This window comes from Ornithorhynchus anatinus, chromosome 5 (assembly GCF_004115215.2).
Source record: "Ornithorhynchus anatinus isolate Pmale09 chromosome 5, mOrnAna1.pri.v4, whole genome shotgun sequence".
Lineage (NCBI taxonomy): Eukaryota > Metazoa > Chordata > Mammalia > Monotremata > Ornithorhynchidae > Ornithorhynchus > Ornithorhynchus anatinus.
Window position 1 is genome coordinate 97,172,409 of NC_041732.1, and position 24,912 is coordinate 97,197,320.

General features: G+C 42.6%; 1 protein-coding gene, 1 non-coding gene and 1 pseudogene across 5 annotated transcripts in view; 2 read left to right on the forward strand and 1 right to left on the reverse strand.

Moving 5' to 3' along the window:
* Positions 1–24,912, reverse strand: part of ARHGAP28 (Rho GTPase activating protein 28) — a 158,879-nt gene that overhangs the window by 21,456 nt on the left and 112,511 nt on the right. For all 4 annotated transcript variants that reach the window (XM_029066557.2, XM_029066558.2, XM_029066560.2 and 1 more), the window contains exons 8-10: positions 22,766–22,843; positions 9,762–9,924; positions 824–906 (exon numbers count right to left, since the gene is read on the reverse strand). In XM_029066557.2, coding sequence (XP_028922390.1) covers positions 824–906; positions 9,762–9,924; positions 22,766–22,843 — 324 coding nt within the window. The remainder of the gene's footprint in view (positions 1–823; positions 907–9,761; positions 9,925–22,765; positions 22,844–24,912) is intronic.
* Positions 1,186–1,305, forward strand: LOC114812409 (annotated as a pseudogene).
* Positions 22,902–23,039, forward strand: LOC114812456. Its single transcript, XR_003760108.1, has one exon. It is a non-coding gene; the product is annotated as a small nucleolar RNA SNORA7 (small nucleolar RNA).

Sequence of the window (24,912 nt, forward strand, 5' to 3'; positions counted from 1 at the left end):
AGACAAGCACGATAAAAGGGATGGTCTAAATCCAAGAACCAGGAGATCCAAGCCAAGCCAGCACCAGAATTGGAAAACAAAATGTTCCTAAGTTTCAGCATCTCTGAAGAATTTAGCCAGTCACGCTTGTTGGGGAAGTAGGGATTATTGTCCTTTAGGCATCAGTTTGGCTCTTTCTTGAATCTCTTCATCTGGACACAGGCAGCATAGAGAATTTCATTAGGCTTTTGGCTTTGAGTTCTTTGGCCTCCAAACTTTGCTATCTGCTGCTGGGGTCTTTCCCAGCTCCCAATGACTCATTTCAACTCTGGGCTGGAATCCCTGAAGTATTGCCTTTTTCTCAATTCATCCAGTATCAGGGCATCAGGGACATTGTTTTTCTTAGACTTGAGGAGGAAAAGAATTTACAAAAGTGGGCATTTGAGAAGAATAATGAGTGAAAGTTCACAAAATATGACTGGAAAACCTTGCTTAATACATGCTAGTGTAGACCAGCTTGGTTGATTGAAATTAACAGTAGCATTCAAAATCTATTTTAGGCAATGATATCTCCTGGAAAATTTTGCCAGGGTAAAAACAAGTAGCAAAATGGAATCATATGAGTTTCACCCTCTTTCCTGCTGCCTTTTCCAGACTTGTACAGTTGCTAATGAATGATGAAATAGATGACTGGGTCAGCAATAGGGAGGGAAAAGCAGAAGGGGCTGGGCAAATCCCCCAGTTTAATCAGAATAATTAATAGGTGACCATATTTCCTGATCACAAAGGGAAAATCTCCTTGCCCACAGGCACAGATGGGTGAGACCGTGATCACGGTACATACCTTGGCTGTGTCTCTGTTGGCATCAGGCAGTAACATGATTAGCAGATGCAGAGCTTGGAGCTGCAATTTAATCTTGGAGATTCCTAAAAGCAAAACCAAGGAATAACATACTTTAGAGATACTGATCTACTGGAGAAGAATAAATATGGTATTTTTAAATGCATACTAGGTTATTTATTTGTTTAAATTAGCATCTGTCTTCCCCTCTAGACTGTAAGATCCTTGTGGGTGGAGATCCAGCTACCCACTCTGCTGTACTGTACTCTCCCAGTTGCTTAGTTCAGTGCCAGTACTCAGTAAATACCACTGATTGATCGATTAAGTGCTGTGGTAGATATTGGATAATCAGATGAGTCATACTTGTCTACGGCCATAACACCCTGAACATGCCTGATCTCATCTGATCTCAGAAGCTAAGCACAGTTGGGAACTGGTTAGTATTTGGATGGGAGAATACCTGGGAACACCAGGTGCTGTAGGCTTTGAGGGAAGCACTGGGATATAGTGGAAAGAGCACAGGCCTGGGAGTCAGGAGGTCGTGGGTAAAATTAAATTGCAGCTCCCAGCTCTCCCACTTGTCTACTGTGTGACTTTGGGCAAGTTGCTTTACTTCTCTCGGCCTCAGGTACCTCATCTGTAAAATGGGGGTTAAGACTGTGAGCCCTATGCAGGACAGGGAAAGTGGTCCAACCTGATTTCCTTGTACCCACCCCAGTGCTTAGGACAGTGCTTGGCACTTAATAAATACCAGAATTATTATTATTAGTTCCTGTAATAGCAGAAAAATAGCATTTTTTGAGTTCATTGTGGGCAGGGAACGTGACTACCAACTCTGTTATATTGCAGTCTTCCAAGAGCTTAGTATAGTGCTCTGCACACAGTAAATGCTCAATATACATGATTGATTGATTGATTGACCCACTGGGTGGGTGCACTGTATTAAACCCTCGGCAAATACAAACCAAAAATTAATAAGCTGCCCTGCCCTCAAGGAGCTTAAACTATTATCAGGGGAAAGGCATGAAAATAATCAAAAAGAGAGAAGCAGTGTGTCCTAGTGGAAAGAGCTCAAGTCTGGAAATCAGTGGACCTGGATCCTACATCCTGACACTGTTGCTTGCCCACTGTGTGTTCTTGGGCCAGTCACTTAACTTTGCTGTGTCTCAGTTTTCCCATCTGTAAAATGGGAATCAAATATCCATTCTCCTTCTCTAGACAATTACCTCATCTCTAGACTAAACTCATTTCTAGACTGTAAGCTCACTCTGGGCAATGTACATGTCTACCAACTCTGTTATATTGTATTCTCCAAAGTACTTAGTATGGTGCTCTGTCCATAGTAAACACTCAATAAATATGACTCATCGATTGATTCTTTCTTAGACTGTGAACGCTGTTAGGGACAAGGACTGTTCTGAAGCTATTATCTTGTATCTATCCCAGTGCTTAATATGGTGCTTGGCACATAATAAGTGCTTAACAAATAGCACAATTATTATTAATATCAATTTTTTATGACAAAGCACTTACTTTGTGCCAGGAACTCTACTAAGTGCTGGGGTAGATTCGAGGTAATTGGGTTGGACATAGTACATGTCCCACATGGGGCTCACAATCTTAATCCCCATTTTCTAGATGAGGTAATTGAGGCTCAGAGAAATTAAGTGACTTGCCCAAGGTCACACAGGTGATTCCCAGGGCCATGCTCTATCCACTGGGGCAATCAAAACACACCAAATAATGAAAATGTAATCTAAATAAATTGAATGTACAATTAAGTAACATACATTCCTAAGAGCTGAGGCTAGAGGTGGCTGATGGGTTTGTAAACCTTGGGGTGCTGGGAATTTATCAGGGAAAGACTGATGGATGAAGTAGGGTTTCAGGGTATGATTGAGACTCTGAGATAGGTTGTGGGATCTGGATTTGGGCAGCTGCAAAGTTGTCCTCCTTCTGCTGTGCTGGAGAAGGGGCTTCTGAGAGCCTGGAGTGGAGAGGCACTGGTAGTCTTGCTCCACTGGGGTGACCCTCAGGCCACCAGTATAAGAGGACCATCCAATATTACAATGCTGCTTTATCTTCCCTTCAGGAGACTAAGCCTGGCTTTCATATGACATCAGGCATGGAGCCAAATTCATGTAGCTTCAGCATATTTTGGGGCACTGTGGTCCCAGTGAGTTATGGGATACCATCTGCTGAGAGAACACTCATGTCTACATATAATAATAATAATAATGTGGGTATTTGTTAAGCTCTTACTATGTGCCGAGCACTGTTCTAAGCGCTGGGGTAGACATAGGGGAATCAGGTTGTCCTACGTGGGGCTCACAGTCTTAATCCCCATTTTACAGATGAGGGAACTGAGGCCCAGAGAAGTTAAGTGACTTGCCCACAGTCACACAGCCGACAAGTGGCAGAGCTGGGATTCGAACTCATGAGCCCTGACTCCAAAGCCCGTGCTCTTTCCACTGAGCCACGCTGCTTCTCCATGTGGAGACAAGAATGGAGCACACTGGGTTATGAAGGAGCAGTCTGGGGAATGAGAGAGCAGCTGTGCCTGAACCAGAATCTCTCAGCAGACCATTCAGGTGTGTTCACAACTTCATTGGTGAATGACAAGGAAACTCTTTGTCAGATAAAAGAGAAGCTTTTCCTAAGCCTGTCAACAGATTGTAAACTCCTTGAGGGCAGGGATCCTGTCTACCAACTCTATTGTACTGTACTCTCCCAAGGGCTGCTCTGCATATGGTAAGTGCATAATAAGAGCCATCAATTATTTGATTGATTGCCACTATTCTGGGCACTAAAATGGAAGTTTGTTTGAAAGTGATTCTAAAGAAAATCCCATGAAGAAGTTAGAGACCTTCTAGTCTGCCTCTACCAAATGCAAGCACTCTAATAATTCCCTTTAAGATTTAAAGATGAAATCAGGAAATGATTAGTGTTCATTTTACTCAGGAAGCCTGAGTGTTTATTTAGTCAATGAAAGTCCTTAATTATACTGATGTAGCTTTTCCATAGGTCATTTATTTCCCCTGAAAGATATTTCATGAAATCATCCAAGATTTGACTAATGGGCTATTTGTCTTTTAATTTTATAGATTGTTTTGGCAATCTCTAGAAAAAGAAATATAATTAGATTAATGGTCAAAACTTCTCCCTCCATACACCAAAGGGTCTCTTTTTAGATATGATTGCTCCTTTCCTTCAGGAAACCTTATTCCCTGCTCAGTTAACTCCTCTGACCACAAAAAACTTTTTCTCAGCCTTGGTTTCTTGCCAGTTCTACCAATTCTATGATAGTTGTGGTTTGAGTTTTGTGCTTATTATGTGCCAAGCACTGTACTAAGCACTGGGGGAGATGCATGATCCCATATGAAGCCCACAGTCTTAAGTAGGAGATAGCACAGGTTTTGGATCCCCTTTTGCAGATGAGGGAACTAACACACAGAGAAGTTAAGGGACTTGTCTTAGGTCACAGAGCAGACTAGTGGCAGCACCAGGATTAAAATCTGACTCACAGGCCCAGGCTTTTTCCACTAGGCTACACTGTAGTAGTTGTAATAGTATTTATTAAATGCTTACTGTGTGCAGAGCACTGTCCTAAGTGCGGGGAAAAATACACAAGACAGAATTACACAGGGTTCCTGTCCCTTTGGGGACTGTGAGCCACCTGGCATGAAATCAGATGTAGAAAATGACATTCTCAGGTTCTAGGTGACATAAAACCTCAAAAGATGGGTGATTCTTTGGACAGTCATAGTCAAGCTTAAATATTTAATTCAGTGGCTTTTGGTGGTCAATTGCAGGTTTAAAAAACCAACATCGTTTTGTAGCCCTGCAGCCATAGATGACAGTGGAGGGTTGAATCTACCTTGGATCATGGAATAATAGTATACCCAGTTACTGAACTAAGAATTCATGTCAAAGTCTAGGCCCCAGCACCCTCACTTCTATAATAATAATGTTGGTATTTGTTAAGCGCTTACTATGTGCCGAGCACTGTTCTAAGCGCTGGGGTAGACATAGGGGAATCAGGTTGTCCCACGTGGGGCTCACAGTCTTAATCCCCATTTTACAGATGAGGGAACTGAGGCACAGAGAAGTTAAGTGACTTGCCCACAGTCACACAGCCGACAAGTGGCAGAGCTGGGATTCGAACTCATGACCTCTGACTCCAAAGCCCGTGCTCTTTCCACTGAGCCACGCTACTTCTCTTGCCTAGGTTCCAGAGGGCAGCTCCAGATTTCTGTTCTCATCATAAGGCAATACCAGATGATATTTATTTGCTCACAGGAAAAGAAGATGCAGAATATGAGCTCAATCTAGTGTCTTTCAAACCCTGAAAAGCTCATCTGGTTGACAACAGCCTCTTCAGAAAGGAAAGAGGGAGATGGATTTTTTTCATTATATTCTACCTTTTTGCATGGTTGACAGCTTGGAAGAGCTAAACCTTAATAGTCAGAATGTGTAATCAATCAATCAATCAATCCATCACTGGTATTTACTGAGTGCTTACCGTGTGCAGAGCACAATAGAGCAGAGTTGGTAAACAAGTTCCTTGCCTACAGGGAGCTGCCATGTCTATAAGGGGAGATGGACATTAAAATAAATTATGGATATGTACGGAAGTGCTGTGTGGTTGAACATAGGGTGAACATAAAATACTTAAAAGGTACAGATAATAATAATAAAAATGAAGGAATTTGTTAAGCACTTACTATGTGCCAAGCACTGTTCTAAGTGCTGAGCACTGTTCTAAGCACAGATCAAACTGCAGAGAGAGTCAGTTCCTGAAAGGAGAGCAAGTAGGGCAAATGAGAGCTTAATTGAGGAGGGCTGGTTGGAGGAGATGAGATTTTAAGAAGCATCTGAAGGCAGGAAGATTGGTGGTTTGTCGTATAATAATAATAATTGTGTTATTTATTAAGGGCTTACTATGTGCCAGGTACTGTACTAAGCACTAGGGTGGATACAAGCAAATCAGATTGAACACAGTCCCTGTCCCATTTGGGGCTCACAGTCTCGATCCACATTTTATAGATGAGGTAACTGAGGGACCGAGAAGTAAAGTGACTTGCCCATAGTCATACAGCAGACAAGTGGTGGAACCAGAATTAGAACCCATGACCTTCTGAGTCCCAGGCTTGGGCTCTATCCACTATGCCATGCTGTAGGCAAAGGGGGAGGGGGTTCCAGGGCAAAGGGAAATCGTAGGTAAGGAGTCATGGTAAAATAAGTGAGCTCAAGGTTAAGTGCGTTGGTTAGAGCTAAACGAGCAAAATGTGCAGGTTGGGTCAAAGAGATAAGATAAGAAGGGGGAGAACTGTTTGAGTGCTTTAAAGCCAATAGTAAGGAGCGTCCATCTGATGTGGAGGGCGTGGGCAACAACTGGGGGTTCTTGAGGAGTGGGGAGACAAGGACTGAACAGTTTTTTAGAAAAACTATCTGGGCATCAGAGTGAAGTAAGCTCGTTGTGGGCAGGGAATGCATTTGTTTATTGTTAATAATAATGTTGGTATTTGTTAAGCGCTTACTATGTGCCGAGCACTGTTCTAAGCGCTGGGTAGACATAGGGGAAGCAGGTTGTCCCACGTGGGGCTCACAGTCTTAATCCCCATTTTACAGATGAGGGAACTGAGGCACAGAGAAGTTAAGTGACTTGCCCACAGTCACACAGCCGACAAGTGGCAGAGCTGGGATTCGAACTCATGAGTCCTGATTCCAGGGCCCGTGCTCGTTCCACTGAGCCACGCTGCTTCTCTGTTGTATTGTACTCTGCCAAGCATTTATTATAGCACTTTGCACACACAATAGAATGAATAAATGAGGTAAGGACTGGAGAGGGGGATAGACAGGAAGCAGAGGGTCAGGGAGGAATATGATATAGTACTGAAAATTTATCTTATTCGCTTTAGGATTCCACTCAGCATTGCCATATTTAATTCCAGTTTTGTTGAACACACTTCAATCGATAAATCAGATTTATTGAGCACCTACTGTATGCAGTGCACTGTATTAAGCACTTGAGAAATTACAATATAATAGAGTTGGTGGATACATTCCCTGCCCACAACAAGTTTACTTGGCTCCACAACTCGAGGTGGGATTCATTTAATAATAGCTATTGAATGAACGAAAGTCTAGCTGAAAGACTTCTGGAGCATTGTTGGAAAGGAAGAAACAATATATTAAGCAGAAAGAAGTGTTGGATTCTAGTCCTAATTGCAATACTGATACTAATCGTTTCTGACCTACCTCTTCTCTACCTGTTAAGAAGAGGAGAGAGAGAGCAAAATTCTCATCTTCCTCCATATTCCAAACTGATGTCAGAGTTTGTATTGTTTCAGAGGATTCCTAGTTCTGCTTGGAAATAGTCAATGGATGAGGGATTATTAGAGCAAAGGATAGATTCAATGAGAATAGATTTAATTTTATTTATTTATAATTAATATCTATCTACCCCTCTAGACCCCTTCTCAGGTCGTACCTGGAGAGTTTCCAGTACTCTACCAATCACAGCTATGGGAGGGAGAGTCAAGCAGAGGCATATCCATTCCATTCCTAGTTTGGGCAGTGGATAGAGAGTGGAAAGCAATCTGCTACAAGTCAAAAACCACCCAATCTGGGCAGGAGTGATATGGGAGAGAGTTGAGGGTGAAGATTCACGTTTACTTCCCGGAAGAAGGCAATTGTAAACCACTTCTGTATTTTTACCAAGAAAACTCTATGGATCCACTACCAGAACGATTGTAGATGGAGAGTGGGGTGTTCTGGGAGAGATGTGTCCATGGAGTCGCTATGGGTGGGAAATGACTCGATGGCATGAGACAAGACCCCTCTAGACTGTAAACTCATTCTGAGCTGGAATCGTGTATACCAACTCCATTATATTGTACTCTCCCAAGCACTTACTACAGTGCTTTTCACCCAGTGCTCAATAAATACAATAGATTGACTGAGAATATATAGTCATTTGGGACTATGTAAGGTCACAAAAGTTCTATATAATACTGCTAATAATTGTGATATTTGTTAAGTGCTTACTATATATTAAGCACCAGAGTAGATCTAAGATAACTGAACCAGAAGCTGTCCCTGACCCACAAGGAGTGCACAGACGAAGAAAGAGAGATAACCAGAGAGATTGAATCCCCATTTTACAGATGACAAAACTGAGGCCCAGAGAAGTTGTTACTTGCCCACAGTCACACAGCAGGCATGTGGCAGAGCAGGGATTAGAACCCAGATCCCCTGACTCCCAGACCTGTGATCTTTCCACTAGGCCCACTGGTTTTAGGGAATTGTTTTCTGATTCCCACTGTCTCCCTGCCTCTCAATATTTGCTGGGTAATGTGCACTTTAAGCTGATATGCAAATCCCAACCCACAGAAAGGAAGGAGAGAAGAGAGGGGAAAGGAGGTTAAGGGTAGAGTACTCAATGAGGGATGATTGTGTCCTTCCTTCAGTCATGGTGGAAATGGAAATGCAGAGGTGGTAATGAATTTAGTTCCTACGAGATGCCTGTGAAGTTAGTCACCTGTGGATTTAACTCCCGGATTTTCCAGGACAGTGCTGGTTGAATGGAGCATCTACAAGTAAAGATGATGCACCATCATCATCATCACCAGTGGTATCTATTGAGTGCTTATTATGTGCAGAACTCTGTACTAAGTGCTTGAGAGAGTACAATACAACGGAATGTATAGCCAACTCCCTACTGCCCTTACAGTCTAGGTGAGGAGACTGATAGTAATACTAAGAAATAGAGAAAATACTATTTCAAAAGTCTACCAGTATGTTTGGGAAAGTGTTTTGATGCTACGTTTGTCGTTGTTTCTGCTGTCGAGTCGTGTCCTACCCATAGCGATGCCATGGACACATCTCTCCCAGAATGCCCCACCTCCATCTGCAATCGTTCTGGTAGTGGATCCATAGAGTTTTCTTGGTAAAAATCTGGAAGTGGTTTACCATTGTGTCCCACACAGTAAACCTGAGTCTCCACCCTCGACTCTCTCCCATGCCGCTGCTGCCCAGCACAGGTGAGTTTTGACTTGTAGCAGATTGCCTGCCACTAGCTAGCCAATGCCTAAGCTAGGAATGGAAATGATATGCCTCTGCTTGACTCTCTCTCCCATAGTCAAGACTGGTAGATTACTGGAAACTCTCCAAGTATGACCCTGAGAGGGCAGGTGCTATGTTAGGCAGGTTTATGTCCTGGATGCAGTCCATGGCATTCAGTGAGGAGAAGTGAAATCTAAAGAAGTAGGCTTAAACATAGTTGACCCTTGCAAAATGATAATAATAATTAGTAATCGTGTGCTATTTGTTGAGCTCCTATTTTGTGCTAAACCCTGGGGAAGATACTTGATAATCAAATTGAACTGGGGTAGGTATAAGATGATGAAATGAGACAGTCTCTGTCCCACGTGGGTTTCACCATCTAAAGGGAAGGGAGAACAGGCATTTAATCCCCATTTTACAGATGGAAAAACCGAGGCACAGAAAATTTACGTGATTTGTGTCCAAGGACAAACAGCAGGCAAAAGGCAGAACTGGGATTAGCTAAGTGCTCAATGAATATGGTTCATTTATTCATTTGTATTTATTGAGAGTTTAGTGTTGTGTAAAGCACTGTACTAAGCATTTGGGAGAGTATAAGTGGATGGATGGATTGATTAGGACCCAGGTCCTCTGACTGTCAGGCCCATGCTCTTTCTACACCGTTTCTCTGTTAGCCAAGCAAGAAAGGATCTTAAAATGCTTGTGGACACAAAGTTATGTTGAGATCACTCTAAGTCCATTTCAAAGATAGGCCAGGTTAGAGACGGCATATGTAACAGCAAAAGTACCCTCTAATAAACCTTCCCCTCTGCTCTTTGGCACTTGGGATAACCTCCCATCTGGGATGAGTGCACGCTCAACTGCTTCCACCTACTTTCCACCAGAGCGATGAAGGCCGGCAGATATTCCACGGTGAAGAGCAGGCTGGGGAGGTCTCTTATAAACATCTTGAGCAAGCCCGCCGCGTCATTGTTGCGCACCTGATGCCAGTCGAACGTGTCGTCGTAGAATTTGGTTTCCAGCTCTTGGCGGAGATTCTGTGAAGCAGAGGAGACCACCAGAGAATTAATGGAGGTCTTTCCCCGATGCGGCTTGTTCACCCAGTGACTGAAAAGTCTCCCCATTCCAATTTAGCAGAACGGGAATCAGGCCTCTGAAGATTGCGTGGTCTGCGGAGAGCAACAATTTTGGCAACATTTCGAAAAGTCTTTTCAACAGCAAGTGGCCCTTTCTATAAATGCCTGTGGGAGGGATGGGTCCTTGAAAGCGTCAATGATTCCAGCCAAATCCATGTTTTCATTTCTGGGACTTTGGCAGCAAACCCTCTAGCTCTGCAAAACAAATGATTTGGACTTTAACAGAGCCTTCCCTTCCTCCTCCTCACTCTCTCTCACCCTGGAACCAGAAAGTATGTCTCTCTGCTGGTTCACATATGGAACGAGAACTCTCCCAACCAAGGAAACTGCCTCCTCTAAGCACACTCGAAAACTGACATCTTCCAGGAGAGGATCTGCCAGATCTGGCCGAGCTTCCTGCCAAGACACGCAGGCCTTCTTCCACATGTCTGGCTGGATTTCTGAAAGTCCATAGCCAACTTTACAGGTTTTAGATCAGAGTCGCAAATCATTTCCAGAACTCACCCAGCCCGTGAAAATTCTATTTGGCTGGGAAAATTCACATTAACCCCATCGTCTTTGGCCCAGACTACCTTCCCCTCTCAGTTATCTTCTTTCCGTTTTTTGAGTCCTATATTAACAGACCCCAAGAACACAGACAAACCTTTGATTTGTATAGCACTTTTCTTCCTAAAGCATTCTCACATTAATTACCTTATTTTGCCCTAAAACCTCCCAGGCCTGTGAGGTAGGTAGGAAGGGCAAACATGATTATCCCCATTTTCCAGATAAGGAAACTGAAGTAATAATAATAATAATAATACTTTTAAGCTTTTATTGGATGCCTAGCATTGTACCAAGTGCTGGGGTTGATACAATATAAGCAGATCAGACTCAGTCCCTGTCACATAAGAGATAGAGGTCCTGTAACATATGAGAATCCCAGTCTAAGGTGGAGGGAGCATTATTACAGGTATTATATCCCCATTGAACAAGTAAGGTAACTGAGACACTGAGATGTTAAACAACTTCCCCAGGGTCACACAGCAGGAAAGTGGCTGATTTAGGATGAGAATTCATATCCTCTGGGAAGCAGGGTGGCCTAAAGGAAAGAGTATGGCCTTGGGAGTCAGATGACCTGGGTTCTAATACTGGCTCTCTGCCAGTTATCTGCCTTATGACCTTCAGCAAAAAACTTAATTTCTCTGTGCCTCAGTTCCCTCATATGTAAATTGTGGTTTCAATACCTTTTCTCTTTCCTTTGGAATGTGAGTCCCATTTGGTAACTGATTATCTTGTATATATCTAATAGTAATAATGATGATAATAACTATAATAAATGATAATAAGTGATTATGATAATACAAATAATTATAATAACTGTGGTATTTGTTAACTGCTTACTATGTTCCAGGCAATATACTAATCACTGGGGTAGATGCAAGTTTGGACAGAGTCCCTGTCCCACATGGGTCTCACAGTCTTAATCCCCATTTTACAGTTGAGGTAAGTGAGTCACAGAGAAGTTAAGTGACTTGCCCAAGGTCACTCAGTAGACAAATGTCAGAGCTGGGATTAGAACCCAGGTCCTGTGCTCTACCCACTAAGCAACACTACTTCCCCAGTGCTTAGTACATTGTCTGGAACATAGTAGGCACTTACCAAATACCACAATTATTATTAATCATTATTCCCAGCATGGCTCTTTCCATTAGGCAATGCGGCTTCTCAGAGAGGTTGCCCACAATCACACAGCCATGGCAGAGCTTGGGCTCGAACCCAGTTCTCCCGGCTGTGAGACTGCCACTCTTCCACTATCTCACACTGTTCCTCTCAATCTACTTACAGTTAATACACTCTCCAGTACAGATGGTCAGGGAAACCAAACTCAAAGGAAACAGAAATAGGAGGCAAACTTTTCTGAGTCAAATCCACCTTGATTTCTTTCAGCTCTCTGAACAATGGGCCAGTACGTATTTTCATGGTCATGTTAGATTGCATCTTGATCATCTTCTACCCAAGGATGAACTGATTAAATCTGCTCAAATGCATCAAGGTGCCTTTCACTACATTTTAAATAACCATGGAATAATAGCCATGCAAGTTGCTTTCTCATGCCAAAGACTGTCAGCACTCCAGCTGTTCATCAAAAAGTGCCATTCATTCATTCATTCATTCAATAGTATTTATTGAGCACTTACTATGTGCAGAGCACTGTACTAAGCGCTTGGAATATACAATTCGGCAACAGAGACAATACCTGCCCAATGACGGGCTCACAGTCTAATAGGGAGAAGCATTTGCCCCTGGCATTGAAAGATTTTAGAGGGGGAAGGGCACACTACTAGTGTTGCCAGTTATGATCTGGGCACCTCCTCTCATATTAAGGGGCAAAGTGATTTTTGGGGTAGGCAAGGGCAGCATGCAGAAAGATTGGAACTCAGGAACATAGTTAAAAAGCTATACACATTTCTAAGAAGATTGCTTGAGAAATGGAGGCAGTCATATCATCTTCACCTGGTTGATTTTTTTACATTTATTTTCATACTGGAACAAACCATGGCATTCTATCATGACAGAAGTCTATGTGGTTTTTCGTCCCAGTTAACATAATTTTGTGATCAGTGCTGAGCGAATATTAGTGGGCAAAGGAAAGGAGAGGTCAGAGCTATGTTATCTGGGCTATGACCCTCAGGTCTGGTTTTGAGACCAGGACCCCACCCAGGAGTCACATCTAGCTCCTTGAACAGTTTCACCAGTGTCATTTTTTTATGGTATTTATTAAGAACTTACTATGTGCCAGGCAGCATTCTAAGCGCTGGGTGGGTATGAGCAAATTGGGTTGGACACAGTCCCTGTCCCACTTGGGGCTCATAGTATTAATCCCCATTTTACAGATGAGGTAACTCGGGCACACACAAGAGAAGTGACTTGCCCAAGGTCACACAGCAGACAGGTGGCAGAGCTCGGATTAGAACCCAGATCCTCTGACTCCCAGACCTGTGCTGTTTCCACGAGGTCACACTGCTTCATTTTTGGTTTCTACTCAGTATAAAAAGACAAGATGAGATCATGAATAATGAAGTCCTGGGATGTAGTCAGTCTCCCAGCATGAAAGCTATATTCTCCTCAACATGGCTATGCTGGGTGGGACTTTTTTTAAAAAATTAATATGTGTTAATAGCTTACTGTGTTTGAGGCACTGTTCTAAGTGCTGGGCTAGATACAAGATAAACAGGTTGGACACAATCCCTGTTCCACATGGTGCTCACAAACTTAATCCCCATTTTACAGATGAGGTAACTGAAGCAGAGAAGTGAAGTGACTTGCCCAAGGTCACATTGCTGACTAGTTAATTTTGAGAGCTGTCAATTGATTTCACTTATTGAGGGCCTTCTTTTCAGTTTCCAACCAGTTGAATTTACACCTGGGTCTAGGGCTTACTCCACATTCTACCTTTGGTGGATCTGTTCCCACTGAAGTAAGTCTAATTGTTTGTGAGTGTGGAGTTAGGTAGGATTATGGGATTTCCTGACCAATGGTAAGGTCAGTTGGAGGAGCAGAGACAAGAGAAAAGGAGCACCTGGGTGATATGGAAGAGAAGGAGGGAGATAAACAAGGAATGGAGGGGAAAGGGTACAATTTAAGCATATGGACAGGGGAAAAATCCTATGTGTGGATAGAAAAAATTGAGAGATGGTGGCAGGGTTGGGAAGAAAAAAATTACACAAAATTTGAGTTTTTGTGTCCCAGTAAGTTCTTTCACATTTTATATTAATACTGTGGAGGAGTATGTGAGGAGAATGAGCAGCTGCAGGATAACCAAATAGATGCTGTATAGAGAGCTGCAAAAACAAGGAGGATGGAGGAAATGTTTTGAGGACATGGTAATATAAAACATTAGACACTGCTCCAACCCAGCTGAAAATAGGGAGTCAGCTGCTGAAGACAGACCTGCATGGGCCTTGCCATCAAGAAAGGATGAACAAAAGGTTCATATGGAACATATGAAGGTTCATATGGAAAAAGTTCTCTTTGAACAAAAGGTTCATATGGAACAAGAGACATGGAGGCTAAAGAGAAAAGAGCATCAGGCACTGCAAACATCAGTCAGGACAATATAGCTAAGGACAGCCTTTTTATGTACACAGTCTCTTTGAAATTGTCCTCTTCAGCCCGACAGTCGATCTTATTATGTACTGAGCACTTACTGTGTGCAAAGCACTTTATTAAGTGCTCATGGGAGTACAATACAACAGCAAAGATAGACATTTTTCCTTACCCACAGGGACTGTGGGCAAGGAATATGACTGTTTGTTGTTATCTTGTACTCTCCCAAGTTCTTACAGTGGTCTGCACACAGTAAGCGCTCAATAAATACGATTGACCAACTGACTGTCTGACATAGGCTCTCAAAGCTAAACTTCATCAGTGGTGTCTTTGAATGTGAAGGACAGCTATACATATGGCAATGAGAATAACTAGGCCAGGTAAGGAATTTGTGAATTTGCTCAATCACATTTCAAATAGCCCTAAGGAGCTGTGCCTTCACTTTCTAAATCAAATCCACAGAAGGCAAGCAAGCATATCTGTTAAAGTAATCAGGCAAACCCTCAAGTCCAAGCTTAGGAATTCTGAAACATGCGAAGAAGAAAGTCTCCTTCTCATGTTTTCTCTGTTCTTCCAAATAATTTGTTGCTCTGTGCTTGATCCAGTCTAATTTTGAATGTCCTTTCTTTGAAATTCTTTTGCCACTTTCAAATTGCTTTTTTTCTTCTTTTGTGTCTCATTTAACTAGATCCTTCTAGTTAATCTCCAAGGGTCAATAATTGTGTAGCTGTGGAGATGAAATGGTCCTCTTTCTTCAGGTTTTATTATGAATTCTCTACCAGCTGACAACAAAATTACACATTGGGCACTAGTTACATCTAAGGCTACTCCCAACTCAACTCCCAACCCATCCTCAAAAAATTTACTATATTTTGGAGCCATTGTAAATGTGCATATTACCTAAGGGGAAATAAAGAAGCAGCATGGCCTAGTGGAAAGAGCAAGGAGTTGAGAATGGAGGACCTGAGTTGTTATCTTGATTCCACCACTTACCTGTTGTTTGACTGCGGGTGAGTCATTTCATTTCTCTGTGCCTCAATTTCGTCAATGGTAAAATGGAGGTTCAATACCTATTCTCCCTCCCACTTAGACTCTGATCACCATGAAGGACAGAGACAATTTCTAATCTGATTATCTTGTACCTCAGTACTTTGAACAGTGCTTGGCACATAGTAAGTCCTTAACAAATACCACTACAATTATTGTTATTATTACTGTTATTCTTTAGAGGGATCACTGCAAAATGGAAAACAGGTCTAGGCAACATAGTAGTGCCATTTTCTTCTCGTCCTCTTTTTTTTCCCTCAGTCCTAAGATTTCTCGTCTCTTATTCTAGTTTTTTCTTTCTCCATGTCATTCCTATTCTTCTCATCTCTCTCCCACTACTTCTCTCATCTTTCCTTTCAATTTTGCTTTTCTTTCTTCTTTACTTCCTTTATCTTTTGATTCCTTCCTTTCCTCTTTCCACCCTGTAGGACCCAAGCTTCTAAAGTAGAGTGTTTACAGTAATGTTTCCACAAAACAGTGTACACTGTTTTCAGTCCATTCAACCCAACAATAAGGCTCATGGGAAAAACTTGCCCTGGCATGTACTAATCATCATAAATAAATTAGGCAGAAGAGACCTGAGGACTTGTGATAAATATATCATTTTGAAGATGGGAACAACAACATTTTGGTTCTAAATAAATAGAACAAAGCTTTAATTTGTGTTCTAAAAAGAACAGATGAACAAACTGGAGTGGCTACACTGGTTTATACCCTTTAGCTGATACTAGGTTCTCCTCTACAGCCCCTAAGACTTTATTTAGAAGCTTTTAAAAGATGAAGTGAGGGGAGGCTTTAATCCCTTTGATTGGTACATTTTAAAAATCATATTCTCTGCAAATAGACTACATGTCTCCTCACCATCAAAGCCCTATTAAAATAGGGCACCCAAGAATCCTTCCCTTACTAGGGCCTTCATTTCTCCAGTTCACTCTCCCCCCAAGTAAACCTGGATCTGTAGCCTATAAGAAATTGATATTTATGCTCCCCCTAGATCCACAGCACTACAGTACTGTACTGTTTCTTTACTCTCCCATTTCCCCATCAATATTTGATTTTAGTGTCTGTCTGTCTCTCTCTAGACTGTGAGCTCCCTATGGACAGAGTTCATGTCTACCAACTCTACTGTATTATTCTCTCCTAAATGTCTAGTATAGCACTATACTTGACACATAGTAAGCACTCAATAAATACCATTCGTTGACTGAATGAAATTTCTATCACCTTAGTAGAACTGGAACCTACTGAGAAAGTTATGGAGCCCTGAAAAGAAATTACAGACCCACACTACTTCCCCACTTCTTGACCCCCTTGTTGTAATGCAGTTCCTTTTGTTCTCTTTCATGAGAGTTATTGAGTTTTAATGCTAATCTTATGCTGAAAAGCCTTTTTTCTCTTCAAAACCTCTCTTCCTCTCCTCAATTTCTGAAGTATTTTGATTACCCTCAATAGAGCAATTAAAGCCCTTTTCAAGTTAATATTTGATATTGACATATATCTATAAATCTACATAGATAGATAAACAATGACAGACCTCTAGTTTGTTAACACAGGGTGTGCTTTTGCTGAAAAGGATGGGAAAGTAGTAGTAATCACATTTATTGAGTACTTATTATGTTCAGAGCACGGTAAGCACTCGGACAGAATTCCCGGGTGGGAATTAGAGAAGCAGCGTGGCTTATTGGTTAGAATACAGGGGCTGGGAGTCAGAAGGACCTGGGTTCTAATCCAGACTCTGCCATATATCTGCTAGTGACCTTGGGCAAGTCACTTCAGTTCTCTGTGTCTCAGTTACCTATCTGTAAAATGGGGATAAGAGTGTGAACCCCAATATGGGACACGGACTGTGTCCAACCTGATTAACTTGTAAAAAAACAAATGATAAAAATAAATGGTGGTATTTGTTAAGTGCTTACTATGTGCAAAGCACTGTTCTAAGCACTGGGGGATACAAGGTGATCAGGTTGTCCCATGTGGGGCTCACAGTTTTAATCCCCATTTTACAGATGAGGGAACTGAGGCACAGAGAAGTGAAGTGACTTGCCCAAAGTCACACAGCTGGCAAGCAGCGGATCTGGGATTCGAACCCATGACCTCTGACTCCCAAGCCCAGGCTCTTTCCACTGTGCCACACTGCTTCTCTTAATCTTGTACCTACTCCAGCACTTAGAATAGTGCTTGGCACATAGTAAGTGCTCAACAAACACCATAATAGTAATACTAACATGATCTCTGTATGATCTAAGAAAACACTCTGCAAATCAAATATTTACATATGTACAAATAAATTGGTATAGCTCAACATCACTGATGAAGTGATATAACCTAGGAAACAATTTGGCCAAATACAATACAGCTATTTCATATTCAGCATGTAATGTTATATTTCCAGTGTTCTTCCAACATCTTCCAGTCCATTGTTCTGAGGCTTCTACACATTTGCTTTATTGGAACTCAATCAATATGAACCTTACCCTGTTCCAAGAATATAGACCACAGTTCAGATTTGCCTAGGTACCTAAGAAAAGTGACTAAAAAGTGTCTATAGTGAACTGAACCCTCCCAACTGAACCCTTCCACCCCAACTTGAAAACTAAATTTATGGAGAGTTTTAGGACAAGAGGCTAGCCTAAAAAAGAGTTACTTTTTAATTACTGGAAGAGTTTATAATGTATTGCAACTGACACAAACACACAAGGAGTCTTCTATTAGGTCTTCTGCTCCAAATTATGAAAAAAAATATAATCAGAGCCATATGCTTTACAAAAACCCCACAAAACCTGAACCAGCTGTAAGGTCTGCAAATCCCAGTGTCATAATAATGTATGTTGGCTTGGAGCAAGAAAATCTGGTTTTGCTTAGGAAACTTATTTCCTCGGCTTCTGATAGGTTGTCTTGTTGGACAGACTTAAATGATGTGGAGATTGAAATCACAAACTTGGCAACTTTCGTCTGTAAATTTAGAATGAGCCCATTCAAGAGCCTGCCCTCAATCTCTGTCCCTCACCCTAGTATTGTTACAGATGACCAGTTGGAAGGAAATTCAGAGGTCATTAAATCTACCCCTCTAGATGCAAGCAGAGCAACCCTAACTAATTCAGCTAAGGGGAATTAGACTATTTGTAAAGACCTTCAGAGGAGGAGATTCCACAACCCAACCTTGGCAAGACGTTTCTCTTGTAACATCCCTCAATCTCAAGAAATTCTTCTTTTCTGCTTTAATCAAATTTAGACCTAGCGTGCTGGGGTTAAAACTGTGGTGTTCATTCAAATCTTGCTATAAGACAAGCAGTACACTAAACTCGGTTAGATATGAGATAATCAGCTTGGATGTAGCGCCTGTCCCACATGGGGTTCAGCTGGGGTGGGGAGGAAGACTAGGCATTATAATACCCATTTTACAGATGATAAACTAAGGCTCAGAGAAATTAAATGACTTTTCCGAGGAGACACAATCAATAAGAGCTAGGATTAGAACTCATATCCTCTGACTCCCAGATCTGTGCATTTTCCACTAGGCCAGTGGTTTTCCTTTCGTTTTGTCCTTAATGAAGGGGAACATCTGACTACCACTTCAGGAAATACTTCACTCTGCTTCCGGATCATTTTTCTACAGAAATATTCAGTCTATTGTTTCCGCTCTTCAAGAACCTCTATTGGTTGTCCATCTACTTCCATATCAAACTGAAACTTCTCACCATTGGCTTTAAAGCACTCTATCACCTTGCCCCCTCCCACTTTACCTCGCTATTTTTCTACTATAGCCCAGCTCACACACTTCACTCCTCTAGTGCCAACCTGCTCATGGTGCCTCCATCTTATCTATGTCACCACTGACCTCTCATCCACATTCTGCCTCTGGTCTGGAATGCTCTCCCTCTTCATATCTGGCAGAGGATCACTCTCCCCACCTTCAAAGCCTTATTGAAAGCACATCTCCAAGAGGCCTTCCCCAGTGACGCCCTCATTCCTCTTCTCCCTCTCCCTTTTGCGTCACCCTTGGAATTGGATTTGCACCCTTTATTCACCCCTCCCTCAGCCCCTTAGCACTTACGAATCTATCCGTAATTTATTTTATTACCTTATTTATTTTGCTAACGAGGTGTACAACCCCCTTGATTCTATTTATTGTGATTATGTTGTCTTGTTTTTGTTCATCTGTCTCCCCTGCCTAGACTGTAAGCCCATCACTGGGCAGGGATTGTCCCTATCTGTTGCCGAATTGTACATTCCAAGCGTTTAGTACAGTGAGCGCTTTGCACATAGTAAGCGCTCAATAAATACTATTGAATTGAATGAATTAAAGGTCTATTTCCCCCTCTAGACTATAAGTTCATTGTGAGCAAAGAATATGTCTGCCAACTCTGTTTTATATTGTACTCTTCCAAGTTTTTAGCATGGTGCTCTGGACAGAGTAAGCACTCAATAAATACTTCTGATTGATTGATTGATGCCACTCTCTACAAAAATGCTCTTCTGTAAGGGGATGAGGTAGAGAAAATAGGCCCACTCCAGGTGGGTGACAATGTTAGCATTTCCAGAGGTATAACAGACAGTGATGGTGAAATAATGAAAATCATTCTTAATAATAATAGTGATAATAATAGTGGGGTTTGTTAAGTGCTTACTAGGTGTCAAGCATGCTTAGTAGGTGTCAAGCATTGTACTAAGTGCTGACATAGCTACAAGAAAATCAGGTTGAGCACAGTCCCTGTCCCACTAGGGAATCACGGTCTAAGGGAGAGGAAGACCAGGTATTTAATCCCCATTTTGCAATTGATGAAACTGTCACAAAGCAGTTACATCACTTGCCAAAGCTCACACAGCAGGTGAATAGTCTAGTAGGAGGAAGAAGCAGAATTGCCTAGTGGAAAAAGCATGGGCCTGGCTTCTCATCCTGACTCTACCACATGTCTGTTGTGTGTGATCTGGGGCAATAATGATAATAACAATAATTGTGGTAATTTTAAGCACTTACTATGTGTCAAGCACTGTATTAAATGCTCAAGTGGATACAAATAAATTGTGTTGGACACAGTCCCTGTCCCACATGAGGCTCACAGTCTTAATCCCCATTTTACAGTTGAGGTAACTGAGGCCCATAGAAATGAAGTGACTTGCCCCAAATCACCCAGCAGACAAGTGGAGGAACTGGAATTAGAACCCATGACCTTCTGATTCCCAGGCCTCTGCTCTATCCTCTACGCCTTGCTGCTTCTCAAGCTACTTCACTCCTCTGTGCTTCAGTTCTCTCATCTGTACAATGGAAATTATGGCTGTAAACCCCACTTGGACCTGGATTGGGTCCAAACTGATTAGCTTGTATCTACCACAGTGTTTAATACAGTGCCTGGCATGTACTAAGCGCTTAACAAATACCATTAAAACAAAAGAAAAAAAATAGTGGTGCCAGGCGCTGGAACCTGGGTCCTCTTGACTCCCAGGTCCATTTTGTGAAGATCAGAGAGTGGTGGGGTTGAGAAAAGTGAGAAAACCAAGCAAGATGATCTGAGAAGTGAGATATTTCTGCAATTTAGGGCTGGGAATGATCGGAAGGAATGGAATGGAGAGTCTTAAGACCTGTTTGGTAAGGTAAATTTGTAGACCCAGTGTGACTTGAAGAAACACGGCTAGTGTGGTAGACATCAATTGATAGTTTGGAGAGTTTTATGGGAATGGCATAAATGTGTGTAGGGTGGCTGAAAAAGTTTGCCTATTATTGTGTATTGGTATTTATTGAATCCTTACTGTGTCCAGAGACTGTACTAAGTGCTTGGGAGAGTACAATATAACAGAGTTAGTTTCCTGCCTACAATGAGTTTACAGTCTAGAGAGACTATCAGCAACAACAAAAAACCCAACTATCCATATAAATTGATCAGTATTTATATTAATGTGTCTCCTCCTCTAGACTTTCAGCTCATTGTGGGCAGGGAATGTGGCTGTTTAGTGTTATACTGCACTCTCCCAAGTGCTTAATACTGTGCTCTGCACATAGTAATTGCTCGATAAATACGATTAAATGAAAGTCAATAAACAGTATCTATTGGACACTTGTTCTAATAATGTTGGTATTTGTTAAGCGCTTACTATGTGCCGAGCACTGTTCTAAGCGCTGGGGTAGACATAGGGGAATCAGGTTGTCCCACGTGGGGCTCACAGTTTTAATCCCCATTTTACAGATGAGGGAACTGAGGCCCAGAGAAGTTAAGTGACTTGCCCACAGTCACACAGCCGACAAGTGGCAGAGCTGGGATTCAAACTCATGAGCCCTGACTCCAAAGCCCGTGCTCTTTCCACTGAGCCACGCTGTGCATAACACTGTACTCACAATTTGAGAGAACACAATACAGTTAGAAGACATGATCGCTGCCCTCAAGGAACTAGATAGACACTAAAATTAAGAACAGATAGGGGAGAGGCAGCAGATTTTAAAGATCTTTACAGAGGCTCATGGCAAGGAAAAGAATGGGTTAGGTACCTAAGTACTTAAAGCATGAGGACCCAAGTGCATAAGGGAGTGAAATAGGAATGGGAAATGAGAGATTAATCATGCAACTCCTCCTGGAAGCGATACGATTTTAATTGGCATTCAAATATGGGGTCTGTTGGACATGAAGGGGGAGGGAGTTCCAGGTAGGAGGAGGGCATGATCAAGATGTTAATGATGAGAGTGAGGTAGAGTGAGTAGGTTGGTATTAGAGGAGTGAAGGGTTCTGACTGTGTTGCAGTTGGAGGGGAGCAAGGCTAGGTAGGAATAGAGAGAGCTGACTGACATCCACAAGTCAGAAATTCCTGCTTGATGCTAAGATGGATCAGCAACTGTTGGAAGTTGCTGAGGAGAGGAGAGATGTGCAAAGGACAATGTTTTAGAAAATATCATCTGAGCAGTAAAGTATTGACTGTAGAGAGGAGAGGCTGGGGGCATGTACTATAAATCTACTGCAGTATGCATTTAAATGCATAAGGACATGCAGCATGAAAATATCTTATTCAGCCCCTAAACATGCCATGACCCTAGGCCACCCCTTTATACCCTGGTCCAGGAAGTTGCAGCTACCAAAATGTGCTTAGCCAGCTCCAAACGAAAGTCCAAATCTGCTCTTGGTTCCGGCCTGGATACCAAAATTCCCAGGGAGTTTTGCCATTGAGCAACAAGAGAATTAACCTTTGTATTTCTCCTCATTGCACAGAATGTTTACTGAGGAAGCAGCCAACTCCAGAATGGGCCCTAGGTTATAGAGCAAAGGACTGGATGTCAGGAGAGTTTGTTGTTTCTTTTAATGGCACCGGCTATGCACTTCCGATGTGCCAGCCAATGTACTAAGTGCTGGGTTAGATACAAGCTAATTAGGTTAGCTATCCCACATGGGGCTTATAGTCTTACTCCCCATTTTATTTATGAGGAAACCGAAGCCCAGAGAAGTTGTGACTTACCCAAGGTCACATAGAAGGCAAGTGGTGGAGCAGAGATTAGAACCCAGATCTTCTCACTCCCAGGACCGTGCTCTTTCCACTAGGCCATACTGCTTCATGTTCTAACTGTGGATTTTGCTTAGCTCAGAGATCTGGCTTCCAATGCATAGGGAGAGGGCATGCAGGTTACCTTGACTCTGGAGGCAGATCCTGGGACTCGAAGAATTCCTTCAGTTTCCAACCCTGTTTCCTCAAGCTTCTGTAAGAGCTGAAATGGCAATCATGGATATTTTCAATAGCTGTTTACTTTTGACTAGAAAACAATGCCCCTCTCAGAGTTGCACCTGGAGAGTTTCTAGTACTCTACCAGTCTCAACTACGGGAGGGAGAATCAAGCAGAGGCATATCGATTCCATTCCTAGCTTGGCCAGTGGCTAGCGAATGGCAGGCAATCTGCTCCAAGTCCAAACTCACCTGTTCTGGGCAGCAGCGGCACGGGAGAGAGTCTAGGGCAGAGACCCAAGTTGACTGCACCGAAGGAGGCAGTAGTAAACCACTTCTGTATTTTTATCAAGAAAAATATGGATACACTACCAGAATAATCGCCAATGGAGGTGGGGCGTTTTGGGAGAGATGTGTCCATGGTGTCATTATGGGTCGGTGACGACTCGACAGCATAAGAAATAGAAAATGATTTGGTAAAATTCTATTTTCCAGGTCTCTGGGTAACTATGAATGCATTGTGAGGCAGACCCCTGGGTGCTTAGGGTCTGAGTGTTGGAGCCTGGTTTCTCTGCCAAAAGCCTGAGGGATTCCCAAAGTTTGAAGGGTTGGCCGTACGTCTCGGAGAAGCAGCGTGGCTTAGTGGAAAGAGCACAGGCTTGGGAGTCAGGGGTTATGGGTTCTAATCCCGGCTCCACAACTTTTCAGTTGTGTGACTTTGAGCAAATCACTTAACTTCTCTGTGCCTCAGTTATGTCATCTATAAAATGGGGATTATGACTGTGAGCCCTACGTGGGAACCCCTGATTACCATGTATCTACCCCAGTGCTTAGAACAGTGCTTGGCACATAGTAAGTGCTTAACAAACACCATAATTATTATTATTATCCCACCTCCAAGGGCCATATTCTCCATCTTGTTTCTCTCCTGTTGTTCCCCTAAATATGGCATCAAGGGATCTGTGCATAGGAACCATTCAGTGCACTGTGTTCATGCTAATGGGGGCGATGGTGATAACGATGATAATGACGGGAATGCCGATTTTAGACCACTTACCATTATACTAATTTGCTAGTCAAGTAATTTCTATTTTCTCTTGCATACTTAAGTTATCCTCTGAAAACCCTGATCAGATATTTCGGGAGCATTGTATTTCATTTGTTGTGGGACAGTGACTGGTGCACATGAATCCCACTTGACATATATCACTTTGAAGGCCTTTACAGTGTAAGAATCACAATGACGGTAGTTGGTAAGTGCTTACTTTGTGTTCAACATTGTATTAAGCACCGAAGTAGATCCAAGTTTATCAGGCCAGACACAGTCCTTGTCACTCATGGGGTGAACGGAACAGGTATTGAACCCCCATTTTATAGGTGAGGAAATGGAGGCATAGAGAACCTTAGTGACTTGAGAAAAGTCACACAGCAGGTAAATGGCAGAGTCAGGATTAGAACCCAGCTCCTCTGATTCTCAGACCATGCTCTTTCCACTAGGTAATGCTGCTTTTAGTTTACTTGGGAGGAGGAAGAACAATGAAAACCTTGTACTATTTGGATGATAAAAGACTACTGTGAAGAGTTTTATACAGGACAGAAGTCACAACACCCCCTTGGCAGCTGATTCCGGCTGATGAATCCCAGCAGGAGGGCACCTTGCCCTCTCCTACCTCACCTCCCATCTCTCTTTCTACTGCCCACCCTGTACACTCTGCTCCTCTGCCGCTCACCTCCTCTGGGTCCCTCGTTTGTGGCTGTCCCACAGACGACCCCTGGCCCACATCCTACACTGTCCTGCAATGCCCTCCGTTCTCACCTCCGCCAAACTAACTCTCTTCCCCTATTCAAAGCCCTACTGAGAGCCCACCTCCTCCAGAAGGCCTTCCCAGACTGAGCCCCTGCCTTTCCCTCTGCTCCTCCTCCCCTCCCCCCCACCCTCTGCTATTCCCCCTTCCCGTCCCCTCAGTACTGTGCTCATTTGTATATATTATTTATTACCCTATTTATTTGTTAATGAGGTATATATCGCCTTGATTCTTTTTATCTCGATGATGTTATCTTGTTTTCTTCTGTTTAGCTTTGCTGTTTGTCTCCCTGTTTAAACTGTGAGCCGGT